At 42.7% G+C, this 15,681-nt stretch overlaps 1 protein-coding gene across 1 annotated transcript; it reads left to right on the forward strand.

The window, feature by feature from the left end:
- The first annotated feature begins 266 nt into the window (after positions 1-266).
- Positions 267-13,471, forward strand: LOC124978944 (E3 ubiquitin-protein ligase RNF26-like). The gene is given in 4 exon segments (XM_047542947.1): positions 267-520; positions 11,706-11,895; positions 12,193-13,151; positions 13,153-13,471. Coding segments are annotated over 4 exon segments (1,722 nt in total).
- Positions 13,472-15,681: the final 2,210 nt, after the last annotated feature.

Here is a 15,681-nt window from a genome sequence, read left to right on the forward strand (position 1 = left end):
GCCTCTGGGGTGCATCCCTGGGGACAGAACACAACCCCCATTTCTGTGAGCCTGGGCAGAAACCTTCAGAAGCCAGACCTGTGACAGGGCCAGGGCTGGGAAGGGCATCTCATCTCCCACCTCCCCTTTCATTATCAACTATATTTTGAAAAGTTAAATGTAGCAGAGGCAAAGGCCATGGCCAAAAGACAGGCAGCTCTTTCTTGTCTTGGTGACCCACAAGCTCTGGATAGCACAAAGATCCAAATAAAGATGCATATAGGGCCATGATACCCATGAGTCAGAAAATCATAAGTTTGCGGGGTTCCTTGCAGCTCCCTGGGTTTGGGGTCCTCACTGGCCTCTGGCAGGCCTGCGGCCATGTCTGCTGCAGGTGTTTGAGACTTGGAAGATCAGAGGAGCCGCTGGACGTGGAGAAGGGACAGGTGCCCATTCAGAGCTGGAGCAAGCCCTTCTGGAAGGGACAGACCAAGGTGCAGATGAAGATGAATGCTGTGTCATCTAATACTGAAGTTTTGAAGTTAGAAGACATTTTCTAAGTCAAATCACTTCAAGATCTAAAATGGCAGACTAGAGGGTGATTGCATCTCCTGTTGCTCCAGAACCCAGGATTCAAGAAGGGGAGGCACTGAGAGACTCGGACTAAAATAGAGCCATGGGGTGAGTCTCCCCCACCGGGTGAAGCTCAGCCCGGGCAGCAGGCCTGGATAGGGGCAGCTTCTCAGAGCAGGGCAGGGCAGCTAGAGTCTTCCCCAGGTAGCCCAGCTCCCTCCAGCGGTGGGCTCCTCCCACATGGCCAGCTTCTCGGAGCAGGCCCCTCAGTGAGAGCCTTTCTGCACAGAACCAGCTCTGAGTCCTGGAGCCAGCAGTGAGCTCTGGCCCGCAGGCAGCTTCAGGGACCAGGACAGGGCAGCCAGGGACTTCCCCAAGCAGCCCTGCTCCCTCCGGTGGCAGACTCCTTTCACGGCCAGCTTCTCGGAGCAGACTGCCCAGTAAGAGCCTTTACGCACAGAGCCAGCTCCAAGCCCTGGAACCAGTAGTGGGCTAGGGGCAGCTTTCTTCAGAAGCACTGCATTATCAAGTTCCTCCAAGACTTCAGGCTACTGAAGGCTGGGAGTGATACACTGGAAATCTATAGGGACACTATAAGCCAATAGAGGAAATCTGCAATATCTCAGAGTCCCACTGACATCTGACCAATATGAGAAAACAAGAGAAGAAAATGTCCCAAACAAACCTAGATACTATATCAATAAAATGACAGCACAGCAGAAGAAATGTCAGAAAGGGAGTTCAGAATGTACATAATTAAAACAATCAGGGAAGCAAATGAGGAGATGAAAGACCAAATGCAGGCATTGAAGGAGGAGATGAAAGAGCAAATGAAGGCATTAAAAATCGCACCAATCAACAGTTAAAAGAGCAAATACAGGAAGCAAGAGATCATTTCAATAAAGAGAGATACTGAAAAAAAAACAAACAAACAGAAATCCTTGAAATGAAGGAAACAATAAACCAAGTTAAAAACTCCATAGAAAGCATAACCAATAGGGTAGAACACCTGGAAGACAGAACCTCAGACATTGAAGACAAAATATTTAATCTTGAAAACAAAGTTGACCAAACAAAAAAGATGGTAAGAAATCATGAACAGAATCTATAAGAATTATGGAATATCAAGAAAAGGCCAAATTTAAGAATTATTGGGATTGAAGAAGGCTTAGAGAAACAAACCAAAGGCATGAACAATCTATTCAATGAAATAAAATCAGAAAATTCCCCAAATCTGAAGAATGAAATGGAAAACCAGATACAAGAGGCTTATAGGACTCCAAATATACAAAATTACAACAGACCCACACCGAGGCACATTATTATGAAAATACCTAACATACAAAATAAAGACAGAATTTTAAAGGCCGCGAGAGAAAGAATCAAATTACATTCAGGGGGGAACCAATAAGATTATCAGCAGATTTTTCAATCCAGGCCCTAAAAGCTAGAAGGGCCTGGAACAACATTTTCCAAGCCCTGAAAGGAAACGGATGCCAACCAAGAATCTTATACCCAGCAAATTTACTTTCAGATTTGATGACGAAATAAGATCTTTCCATGATAAACAAAAGCTAAAGGAATTTACAAAAAGAAAGCCAGCATTACAGAACATTCTCAGCAAAATATTCCATGAGGAAGAGATAAAAAACAACGATGCAAATCAGTAACCGGAGGAACTAGCCTAAAGGAATAGCCAAATAAAGGAGAAACCAAATCATGTCAAAAAACAAAAATGAGTCAAATGACTGGGAATACCAATCATATCACAATAATAACCCTGAATGTTAATGGCCTGAACTCATCAATCAAAAGACATAGACAGGCAGATTAGATTAAAAAGAAAAATTCAACAATATGCTGCCTGCAAGAGACTCATCTCATAGAAAGAGAAACCCATAGACTAAAGGTGAAAGGATGGGGAAAAACATACCATGCACACGGACACAGCAAAAAAGCTGGAGTATCCATACTCATTTCAGGTAATGTGGACTTCAAGCCAAAACTAGTCAGAAGGGATAAAGAAGGACATTACATACTGCTTAAGGGAAGCATAAATCAGCAAGACATAACAATCATAAATATCTATGCCCCAAACATTGGCTCATCCATGTACGTCAGACAAATCCTTCTCAATTCCAGAAATCAAATAGACCACAACACAATAATACTAGGCGATTTTAACAAACCTCTCTCACCACTGGATAGATCCTCCAAACAAAAATTGAGTAAAGAAACCATAGATCTCAATAACACAATCAAAAATTTAGACTTAACAGACATATATAGAATATACCATCCAACAAAGAACGAATACACTTTCTTCTCAGCAGCACATGGATCCTTCTCTCAAATAGACCATATTTTATGCCACAAAGCTACTTTAGCAAATACAAGAAGATAGAGATACTACCTTGTACTCTATCAGATCATAATGGATTGAAATTAGAAATAAATGACAGAATAAAAAACAGAAACTTCTCTAATACCTGGAGATTAAATAATACGCTATTATATGATGAATGGATAACAGAAGACATCAGGAGGGAAATAAAAAAATTCTTAGAAGTAAACGAAACAAAGACACATCATATAAAAATCTCTGGGACACTATGAAAGCAGTACTTAGAGGAAGATTTATTTCATGGGGCACATTCAACAAAAGAAGTAGAAATCAACAAATAAATGACTTAACACTACAGCTCAAAGCGCTAGAAAAAGAAGAGCAGACCAACACCAAAAGTAGTAGAAGATAGGAAATAGTTAAAATCAGAGCTGAAATCAACGAAATTGAAACAAAAGAAACAATCAGAAAATGAACAAAATAAAGAGTTGGTTCTTTGAAAAAATAAGCAAAATTGATAAACCCTTAGCCACACTAACAAAGAGAAAGAGGGAGAAAACTCAAATTACTAAAATTTGGAATGAACAAGGAAACATCACAACAGACAAGAGCGAAACACAAAACATAATTAGAAGCTATTTTGAAAATCTATACTCCAACAAAACAGAAAACCTCAAAGACATCAACAAGTTTCTAGAGACATATGAATTACCTAAACTGAACGAGGAGGACGTACACAACTTAAATAAACCAATTTCAAGCAATGAAATAGAAGAAGTCAACAAAAGCCTACCAACAAAGAAATGTCCGGGACCAGGTGGGTTCTCAGCTGAGTTCTACAAAACCTTTAAAGAAGAGCTCATTCCAATACTCATCAAAGTATTCCATGAAATAGAAGAGGAGGGAACCCTCCCAAACTCATTCTATGAAGCCAATATGACCCTAATACCTAAACAAGACAGAGACACATTGAGGAAAGAAAATTTCAGACCAATATCCTTAATAAACATCGCCGTAAAAATTCTCAACAAAATTTTAGCAAATCACATACAAAAATATATTAAAAAGATAGTGCACCACGATCAAGTGGGTTTTATCCCAGGGATGCAAGGTTGGTTCAACATTCGGAAATCAATAAATGTCATTCACCATATCAACAGACTTAAAGTTAAGAATCACATGATTATTTCAATAGATGCAGAAAAAGCATTCGATAAAATACAGCATCCCTTCATGCTCAAAACGCTAGAAAAAATTGGGGTAGTGGGAACATTCCTTAACATTGTAAAGGCCATCTACGCTAAGCCCATGGCCAATATCATTCTAAATGGTGAAAAACTGAAAGCATTCCTCCTAAAAACTGGAACAAGGCAGGGATACCCTGTTTCACCACTTCTGTTCAACTTCGTCCTTGAAACTCTAGCCAGAGCAATTAGACAAACCAAAGAAATTAAAGGGATACGAATTGGAAAAGAAGAACTCAAACTATCCCTGTTCGCTGATGACATGATTATATATTTAGAGGAACCTGGAAATTCCACCAGAAAACTTTTAGAACTCATAAGTGAATTCAGTAAAGTAGCAGGTTACAAGATCAATGCTCATAAATCCAAGGCATTTTTATACATAAGTGATGAATCTTCAGAAAGAGAAATTAGGAAAACTACCCCATTCACAATAGCATCGAAAAAAATAAAATACTTGGGAATCAATCTCACAAAAGAGGTGAAAGACCTCTATAATGAGAATTACAGAACACTAAAGAAAGAAATTAAACTAGAAGATGTAAAGATCTCCCATGTTCTTAGATAGGCAGAATTAATATTGTCAAAATGGCCATACTACCAAAAGTGCTATACAGATTCAGTGCAATTCCAATTAAAATCCCAATGATGTACCTTACAGAAATAGAGCAAGCAATTACGAAATTCATCTGGAAGAATAAAAAACCTAGAATAGCTAAAGCAATCCTCAGTAGAAAGAGCGAAGCAGAGGGTATCGCAATACCAGATTTTCAACTCTATTACAAAGCAATAGTAGCAAAAATGGCATGGTATTGGTACCAAAATAGACAGGTAGATCAATGGTACAGAATAGAGGACATGGACACAAACCCAAATAAATACAATTTTCTCATACGAGACAAAGGTTCCAAAAATATGCAATGGAGAAAAGATAGCCTCTTCAACAAATGGTGCTGGGAAAACTGGAAAACCATATGCAACAGAATGAAATTAAATCCCTATCTCTCACCCTTCACAAAACTCAACTCAAAATGGATCAAGGACCTTGGAATCAGACCAGAGACCCTGCATCTTATAGAAGAAAAAGTAGGTCCAAACCTTCAACTTGTTGGCTTAGGATCAGACTTCCTTAACAAGACTCCCATAGCACAAGAAATAAAAGCAAGAATGAACAACTGGGATAGATTCAAACTAAAAAGCTTTCTCTCAGCAAAGGAAACTATCAGTAATGTGAAGAGAGAGCTTACAGAGTGGGAGAATATCTTTGCCACTCATACTTCAGATAGAGCACTAATTTCCAGAATATATAAAGAACTCAAAAAACTCTACACCAAGAATACAAATAATCCAATCAACAAATGGTCTAAGGAAATGAACAGACACTTCACAGAAGAAGATGTACAAGCAATCAACAGATATATGAAAAAATGTTCAACATCTCTAGTAATAAGAGAAAAGCAAATCAAAACTACCCTAAGATTCCATCTCACCCCAATTAAAATGGCAATTTTCAAGAACACAAGCAACAATAGGTGTTGGAGAGGATGTGGGGAAAAAGGTACACTCATACATTGCTGGTGGGCTTTCAAATTAGTGCAGCCACTGTGGAAAGCAGTATGGAGATTCTTCAGAAAGCTTGGAATGGAACCACCATTTGACCCAGCTATCCCACTCCTTGGCCTATACCCAAAGGACTTACAATCAGCATACTACAGAGATATAGCCACATCAATGTTCATAGCTGCTCAATTCACCATAGCCAGACTGTGGAACCAACCTAGATGTCCTTCAATTGATGAATGGATAAAGAAACTGTGGTATATATATACAATGGAATATTACTCAGCCATAAAGAATGATAAAATTATGGCATTTGCAGGCAAATGGATGAAATTGGAGGATATCATGCTAAGTGAGATAAGCCAATCTCAAAAAACTAAAGGACGAATGATCTCGCTGATAAGCGGATGAGGACATATAATGGAGGGTGAGAGGGGTTAGCGTTACGGTTAGGGTTAGGGTTAGGGTTAAGGAGGGTGGTAAGAATGGAGGAAGAAAGGACTGTATAGAGGGAAAAGAGGGGTGGGAGGGGTGGGGGGAAGGGAAAAAAATAATAGAATGTATCAAACAACCCTACCCTATGTAAATTTATGATTACACAAATGGTATTCCTTGACTTCATATACAAATAGAGAAACAACATGTATCCCATTTGTGTACAATAAAAAAAAGAAAAAAAAAAGATGCATATAGGAGTGGAGGGTGGGTTGTGGGGAGAGTGTGCCCTAACTGTTCCTGACATGGTGCTTAGTTTCAGCCATGGAGGTGGGATTCTGTCAGATTTCATCCAGAGTAGAAAAAATGAAGAAATGTGATAGTTCTTGCACCTGCGTGGAAAGAGCCAATTCAAGCCTGATATAGATGTGTTTTTAAAAAAAAAAATAAAACACAATGAGAGTGGAATCGCACTGTATAATGTATCATGATCATTCTGTGGTGCTAAATATTCTCTTGCAACATAATTTAAAATAGCTGCATAGTAACTTACGTGTAGCCAAAATATAATTCTTCCACTTCCCTATAACTGGATCTTTAAGTGGTGTCTACTAGTCTCTATCATAAAAACTTCAGAGGTACATGATATATTGCTATATATCTTGACTCACATTCCTTATTATTTCATTAAGAAAATTTCCAAAAGAATTCTGGGGTCAAAAGTTTTACAGAATTCTAAAGTCTTGAACTCTTGATACCTATCATTAATCGTCCACAGAAACACAGCACCCATTTATTTTCACCAGCACCATGGGAAACTGTCATTTCCTGGAGCTCGCTTCAATTCTGGGGAGGAGCATTTTTAAATGTTGGCAGTTGAACTGTGAAGAATAGCACTGCCATCTTTTAACACAATTTTTTAAAAATGAAATTAATTGTTCACTTAGTTTCAGACTCCTAATTTTTAGACCTGATTATCCTCCATAGATTAGTGTTTGACCTGCTGAAGAGAAACTACAGGATATGCTGATTTTCAGTAAGATAGCTCTTCCTGTACGGAATGGGGAGGATGAGGGACAAGGGAGGAGACAGAGCTGGAACCGTCCCTGGCTCAGCAGCTACTTTCCAGCCACAATCCTGCACTGTGGAAAAGGAAGTGTGTGTGTTTTGGGGGACACTCGACCCCTTTTGTGATAACTGCTTGCTGTCTGCATTTGGATGGGCCACTTTACCTCTCTGGGTCTCAAGTTCTCTTAAGTTAAATTACAGAAGATGACCATATCTGCCTCACTGGCTTGTTGGAAGACTACATGAGACGGTTCTGTAAGGCACTGGAGACAATGTTGGGTACACTATAAGATTTCAGGAAGTGTCAGCTGTTATCATTAACATCCCCGCCTTTATTTAATGTTGGAATATACCTTTTCAAAATTGCAGGCATCATCCTGTACCTTGTTTATCCATATTCGTAGGAATGTCTTGTTATCCTCAATAAAATTTGTTTTTCAAGAAATGGACAACTCAAAAATTTTGGAAGTTTGAAATACATTGAAAACAAGGCAAAAGAAAAACTAACGTCTTAAATTTTTTCTATATTAGCCCCAGTTGTTTTTTATTTGCATGTGTTTGCATAGTTATAATGCATATATAATTTTACATCCAAATTTGTGAATTTTATTTTAATTTTTATGTTGGTATTTTGTTTTTATATTTGCCATTTTTGGTGCCTGTATATTATTCCCTTGAGTGAATGTCTTAAAGTTAATGTGATGATTCCTTTATTATTGAACTAAGAAGCATTTCTAATTTCACACAGTGTTTTTTCATATTTTGATTTGCTCTTTAGGGTTGTGACCAGAAATGCATTGCCAGATGGTATTTAGCAATGAACAATATCACCAGTAAAGTGAAAATACATTTTGTTGCACTGGAGATAGCAAAGCTCTCTCGCTTTTGGTAATACTTATGCAAACTTGCAAAGATTAACCCCATTGGCCTTTTAATTTGCATTTCTTTCACTGCTTGTGATGAACAGTCTTCTCTTGCAGACCTAGTTGTTCTTCCTCTTTCATGATTTTGCAGAACCATCATGATAACATCATGAATTGAACCGTCTTAAGCATGGTTTTCTGCATGTTGTCCTCAAGTGGCTTCTGCCTACTTCAGACCACTATTGCATTGTCCTTATTGTCTACCTTGTGCACAGAAGGTCCAGGCACTTGGTGTGGCTTAATAGTGAGAGATTGCTGGGCTGGACAATAACGTGGAGAGATGGTACGGAGACGAGGCTGGTTCGTGGATAGAACACAGCCCAAAAGGAGGCTAAAATGAAGCTGACCATCCATCTTCATCATTTTTATTTATGGTATTGATTTATTCTACTATGAATTGCCTATTTATCCACATTTCTATTTTTTTAACTTGAAGACTTATGGGTGGTTTTGTATATTTTGATTTTGTTTAGAAAACATTTACATGTGAGAGACCATCCCCCGACACACACACCTATATATGAATTGCATATACACAATCACTAGGGCTGCCATTCAAAAAAATTCCATACACTGGGTGTTTTAAATAGCAGAAATGTATTTTCTCACACTTCTGGTGGCATCAGCAGGTTGGGTTTCTCTTGAGTTCTTTCTCCTTTGCTTATAAGTTGTCACCTTCTCACTGTCTTTACATGATGGTCCCTCTGTGCACACATACCTTGCTGTCACTCCGTGTGTCTCATTTCTTCTTCTTACAAGGACTCCAACCACTCAGATAAGATTCAAGAAGTTAGCAGGAGGAACTCACAGAAGCTTCTAGCCCTAATGGCCCTATTTTAACTTATTTGGCTTTAAAAGAACTTATTGCCAAAATATAGTCACATTTTCAGGATTGGGACTAAGACTTCTACAGTTGAATTTTCAGGAGGACCCAAATGAGGCCATTGATACAGAACTATACACATAGACATGTATTCATGCAAATATACCTTTTAAAATTTATTTATGTCATATTTCCACGTAAGTATTTGTATTTCGCTTAGTCAGTTATCATAACCAAATTTCATACAAACAGAGGCTGAAGTGGTGATGGGAATATAAGTGATTTATTGGAAACACTCTCAGGAGAAAACTGTGAGGGAAGTGAAGAGTGACAGGAAGGGGAAGAAGCAAGGATGTGTTTTAGGGTTAGGTCTAACCTCAGCTTCAAGAAGTTAGCAGGAGGAGCTCATGGAAGCTTCTAGCCCAAGAGGCTTAAGTTGTCAAAGGACAATCCTCCACAGAACGTCTGTGATAGTACCTGTGGAAACTGGCACATCGTATTCCCAAGAGCGAAACGATCCTGGGGATCTTGACCAGGAGCAGACATCATTTACAACATCACTTTTTATTTCATTGTTTCTGAAACTTAGTCCATAGGTAGAAAGAAAAATGATCTTCAGTATTTGCTTATATTTTCTTCTAATACTTTCATGGTTTTTAAGAGTTTATTTGAAATTTATTTTCCTGTAGAGTTTGAGGAAAAGATTTAATGTGGTCTTTACTTAATGGCTAATGAATTTTTTTCACACCTATCACTGAAATAGAACTTTGGGTCCCCACAGGGCCAAAGAAAGCAGGAAATTGCTGTTGGTGTTGAGGTGAGTGTAGAAATCGAGAACATGAACTTTTGGCAAAAAACTTGAATTCCCAGCTCCCTGACTAGTGATCCTTGGTCTAAGCCTAAGTGTTCAATGCAACTGAACTCCCACAATGAGCAGGAAACAGAAGAAATGATGAGCCTTGGTGACAAAGAAGGGAGTTTATATCCAGTTTTGACATTCTACCTATCGATGGCGTCCTTCCATCATGTAGTGGGAAACTTTGTACTCAGAGATGGTGCCTGGTCCTTGACCTCCGCAACTGGGACTCTGAGAAGATGGAAGCCTTTCTCAGGGACACCTGTGCTTGTAACTGCTTCTTGTACTCCTTGCAAGCCCTGGAAATTCCTGGCTCAAGTTCCAGATGGACATCCAGAGTCCCTTCTTCTTGGAGATGTTCTGGCCCAATGATCGTCACTATTATAGTTTTCTTTCCTAAGCAAAGCTCTTTGCCTTGGCTCACAGTGTATTTTCCTCCCTGGTGAACACTAAAAAGACACATTCATCCATTTTTTTTCCATAATGTTGAACTCCTCTGGCAAGTGACCTTCCTCCCTATCTTGGCAAAACCCTACTGAGTCCTTAGTTGACTTCTCATTCCTTTTATAGTAGAAAAGAGTTGTTCTATTATTTATCTTATCATCTCATAAAATCTTCATTTCATTCTCTAGTTCCCTTTTCTTATCACTTTGGTGCACTCCCTTCATCTCCCAGTAAACTTCACCTTCCTCCTGGGTAGCGCCCCTGACGTGAGTATTTTTATAACTCCTGTGGCTTTTTCTTATCTCTGATTACTTCATGTTAAATTAGCTCAGTTTGACTGGGGGCACTCACACACATGATTGCTTTAGTAGTACAGTGACCTTGCTGGAAAGGTCTCCTCGTATTGCTGATGAACTATTTGAAAAATGCTGACTTCAGTTTAGTGTGGCACCTGTGTCAGGGATGACTGTAAGGCCTGTAAGTTGCTTGCTTATTTGAGTTGTTCTGAAGCTCCTAACAGGAAGGCCTCCTGCCTGTTATAGAGGAGGAAGTAGGGGTGACTTTTCATGGTAAATTATAGGATGCAATTACTAGTGGGACGGTCAGAGGGGCTGGTGAATATCCAAATAGAGGCAGTATTCCTTTGAATCAGCCTGCATGTGACTTCATCAAAGTCACAGTCAATGGAAAAGGCAGGATCAACAATCTTTGGGTCCAGTTTTGGGCCCTACATACCCATGGTGCACACACTGAGCAGCAGGCATTTGTCACACAGCTCTAATAAGTTAGATGTGTTTGGAAGATGAGATCAATACAGCCTATTTGGTCCAGTCTCTAATCATTTAGATATGCTTTATGCTCCCATTCTTTCATTCATCTTTATATAACAGGGCCAGGCTAACCACGGGCCCAAACTGCAATGTAGGTAGTTAATTTTTCTCTTGTGCCTTCTCTCCTCTTGAGTGCAGGCATGCCTCTTCTCTTCTCCATTGTTCTGAGTTGCATCATCTTACGTTTTAACTATCATCCCACACCCCCCTCCTCTCCCTCCGGTTTACATTGTCCAGCTTCTCTTGATTCCTGCTACTTCTTCACAACATGCCCCTCCAGGGTCCCATTCCCAGAGTCCTGATGGTAACTGGCTGGGTGATCTAGTTCACCACTCACCTAGAGCTTTCTGACAGGGCTGACATAACTCAGCAATGAGTTTCCAATGTGGGAATTTCCGGCACCAGGGGAGCTGTCCAGAGAAGATTTTTAGGGGGACTCAGGCGTTGGAGGCAAGAAAAGGGGGTCAGATGAGACTATGAAAGCAGCTGCTCATTTGCTAAGCAAAATTTTTAACTTAAGTTAGAAAAAAAGAGTTTCGTAGAAAATATAATTCATTGGAAGTAGAGGCCGCGCTTGGGGTTTGCTGAAGCCGGTTCCCTCTCCCACTACCCCTTTGGGCGCCAAGCGCCTCGAGCGGGAGGACGGGGGCCGGGCGGGGACAGGGGCACCTGCGTAGCTGGACCGCGAGCCCGAGCCCTGCCTGCGCTGCCCCCACCCGGCCCGGGGCCCGGCCCGATCCCATCGGTTATGCTTTATGCTCCCGGTCTGACCCCCTGCCCGGCGTTGGTACGCCACCCCAGGCTGCCAAAGCCGAGGTCTCTCCTCCAGACCCTGCTCGCCTTCACTTCAGAGATGTTTGGCTTCTTCCCTTCCAGCCATCCCGCCTTCAAGACCCGGACTCTTGGAGCAGCATCTGGCCCCCTTTCCCTCTATTAAGACTCCACTTCTCTTGATCCAATTTTCCCTTAGATTTTGGTTCCCCCTGAATTGGAGACTGCTCACTTCCTTTACAAATTAATTCCTGGTCTCCCAAAATATTGACAACCTTGACAACGCCCTCAACTGAGGAGCCAGCCTATCTTTTGGACTAACCTCAATATCCCTATGTGGAGGCTGTGTACCTGGTAGTGACTGGGGTGGGCCTGGTGCTGGATGTGCTGACCTTGGTGTTGGATCTCAGCCTCCTGCTGGTGTCCTCCCTCCTGGCTTCCCTGGCCTGGCTCCTGGCCTTCATCTACAACCTGCCGCACATGGTACTGACTAGTCTTCTGCACTTAGGCCACGGTGTCCTGCTTTCACTGCTGGCCTTGATGGAAGCCTTGGTCTGGTTCACCTTTGGGGGCTTTCAGGCCTTGTATACCCTGCTGTATAGCTGCTGCTCTGGCCTTGAGAGCCTAAAGCTCCTGGGACACCTGGCATCTCATGGGGCACTACAGAGCCGGGAAATACTGCACAGGGGTATCCTCAATGTGGTCTCTGATGGCCATTCTTTGCTGCGCCATGCCTGTGACATCTGTACTATTGCTATGAGCCTGGCGGCCTATGTGATCAACAGCCTGGTCAACATCTGCCTCATTGGCACTCAACCTCTTCTCCTGGTGCTGGCCCTGTGGGATGCAGTTATGGGCCCTCTGCGGAGGATGACAGATGTGGTGGCCGCCTTCCTAGCCCACATTTCCAGCAGTGCTGTGGCCATTGCCATCCTCCTTTGGACCCCCTGCCAGCTAGTATTGGAACTGCTGGCCTCAGCTGCCCGACTGCTGGCCAGCTTTGTACTTGTCAATCTCACTGGCCTGGTGTTGCTGGCAGTGACAGTGACTGTGTTGCACCCAGACCTCACCCTGAGACTGGCCACCCGAGCACTCAGTCACCTTCATGCCCGGCCATCCTACCACCAGCTGCGAGAGGACATTGTGAGGCTGTCTCGCCTAGCCCTGGGCTTGGAGGCCTGGCGCCAAGTGTGGAGCCACAGCCTACAACTGGCGAGCTGGCCATACTGGGGAGGGGCACCAGGGGCCCCTCAGGGTGGCCCTAGGAGAGTATTCCTAGCCAGGACCCAGTGACAGGACACTTCCTGAAGCAGGGCCCAGATCAGAGGCAGAAGAGGAGGAGGTCAGGACCATCAGAGTGACACCTGCCCAGGGCCAGGAAAGGCTCAATGAGGAGGACTCTACAGCTGGGCGAGACCCATGGAAGTTGCTAAGGGAGCAAGAGGAGTGGAAGAAGTGCGCCATCTGCCAGGACCAGAGCAAGACTGTGTTGCTTCTGCCCTGCAGGCACCTGTGCCTGTGCCAGGCCTGCACTGAAATCCTGATGCGCCACCCTGTCTACCACCGCAACTGCCCGCTCTGCCGCCGGGGTGTCCTGCAGACCCTCAATGTCTACCTCTGAAGACTCTCCCAGCCTGTCTACCCTCCACGCTCTACACAGGCACCGGCTCTAGGACATATTAACACCTCACTGCTGGGTCTTGGCCTGAAATCCCTCTGCCCCCATGGTTGTCCTGCCAAGCCTCAAGCCATACATCCAGAACATGGAGATGGGACACTCTGGAAGACTTTGATCTGGGTGGGGGCGGGGCAACCTAGTTTCTCTGTACCCATTGGGTCCCTTCGATGCTGAGGGTGGTGAGTATGTCACTATGCAAAGGTCTTGAGACTGTGTGCTGTGGGTTCTCCTCCAACCTGCCCAGGGCCCACCCACATACCAGCCTCTGGGGCTACCTGTCTCTGCTTCTGGTTTTCCTGTTGGGGATTTGTAGGCACTTCTCCTGCCTCCTTCCCACTTTTTCCCCAGCTTCTGCAGCCACAACACGTCAGTGTCATTTGGGTATTTTGGCAACTCAAGGGCCTTGGAATGATCTTGAACCTCTGTGTTTATCCAGAGCTCCTGCCCTGGTAGGTTTGGGGTGGAATCTCTCAGGTGCCCTTAGAGCCACTTCTGCTTGTCATGATCTTAAGAGGCCCCCTCCCAACCTGATCCAAAAATTGGGATCAGTTTACCTGTGGGAGGGGTGTGCATCTGCACCTGATCTTGGGACCATGTTCCCTCAGGCACCCCAGCTCCACAGGGAGCCTCAGGAGGGATAACCAGATTTCTACTCATTCCCCTTTTATTCCCCATATCACAGAAAAATGGCATTCCTCTTTGTCTCTCCCTGTCATTAGGGAGGGCAGACTGCACATTTCACTAGGGTCCAAACAGAAGGGGCCAGGGCCTAGGGGCATGTAGGTCCCCGAGGGGTCTGTCTGCCCAGTTTCCAAAGAATAAAGTTCTTTTGACAGCTAAAAAAAAAAAAAAAAAAAAAAAAGAAAGAAAGAAAATATAATGCATTCATGTCAAAATGTATTCAGTTCATTAATGAAGGAACCAAAAACATGGCAAAGATAATTCAAAGAAAAATAGTATTAACTGGCAATGAAAAGAAGAATGTTAGATGAACATTGGTAATTGAGACTGCCAGATAACATATGAAGATGCACAGTATCCTATAGGGACCATAACCATAACTGTAGGGGTTATCTGTTTTGCTGGACATAAATCATTTGCCTGTATACTAGATAAAAGTGTACAGGTTAATTTGGAGCAGTGTCTGAGTTCTAGTCGATAGCAAGGAAAAGGTCAAATAGGTGTATTCCCCTAGGTAACTAGATAATGTTTGAGTCCATTTGGGAAGTGATGTTGCAGTGTAAAACTATAAAGGACTTGTGATCCTCTTTCTTTTTTTCCTAGTTTGGAAACTTGTTTGGAAACAAGTTTGGGAGAGAGAGAGAGAAAGAGATTGAGAGAGAGAGAGAGAGAAGCATGCTGTTCCTCATCCCACATTAGGTGGCAGGCTCAGTTTTCTACTCTTTATCCTCTGACCCAGGTTCTGTGTGTGTGTGTACATATATACATACACATAAATATGCATATGCATCTTTTATATCGGTGTGTATATGTATGTATGTGCATGTGTGTGTGTGTGTGTGTGTGTACACACATAAAATATGTAAATTCCACCAAACAACTTCTAAAGCACTGATCTGCAGCTTGGAAATACCCCGACCCTGGTCCCCAAATGCTACTACCTCCCAGAGGTTCTGCTTTAAGTGGTTTGGGGTACAACCTGGCATTAGTTTGTCAAAGTCACTCCTGATAATGACCTTTATTTCTCCCACCAGATAAGAGTTTCTGTGAAATGATGGAGGGGCTCTTCTACCTAATGGAGAAAGAATCCTGTGACATCCTTTTGGATTCCTCAGATTTCACCTGTGCAGATTCTCCTTCACCTCATGCTTCTTGGTAAGAGCAGGGCAGGAACAGCTCCCCATTTGGCTGGCTAAAAGAGCAAACCTTAGAGCAAGGTAGAATAGGCAGTCCCTGTAGGGAATCTAGCAGCCTGTTAAGATGGGGTGGCCAGTGTGAAAAGGGCGCATGGAAACAGAAGGCTGCTAACCAGGGCAAGTCTGGCAGGTGTAGCCTGAAGCCAGCCCAACCAGCTCCAGGCTGCCCAGGCGCTGCCCGCCGCGCATGCGCAAACAGCTCCAGCGCCGGTATCAATTTCCTCTTGGAGGGCCGCTATACTCTCTTCTTGGGAAACTTTTAAAAAGACTTCCTCG

This window comes from Sciurus carolinensis, chromosome 1 (genome assembly GCF_902686445.1).
Source record: "Sciurus carolinensis chromosome 1, mSciCar1.2, whole genome shotgun sequence".
NCBI classification, from domain to species: Eukaryota; Metazoa; Chordata; class Mammalia; order Rodentia; family Sciuridae; genus Sciurus; species Sciurus carolinensis.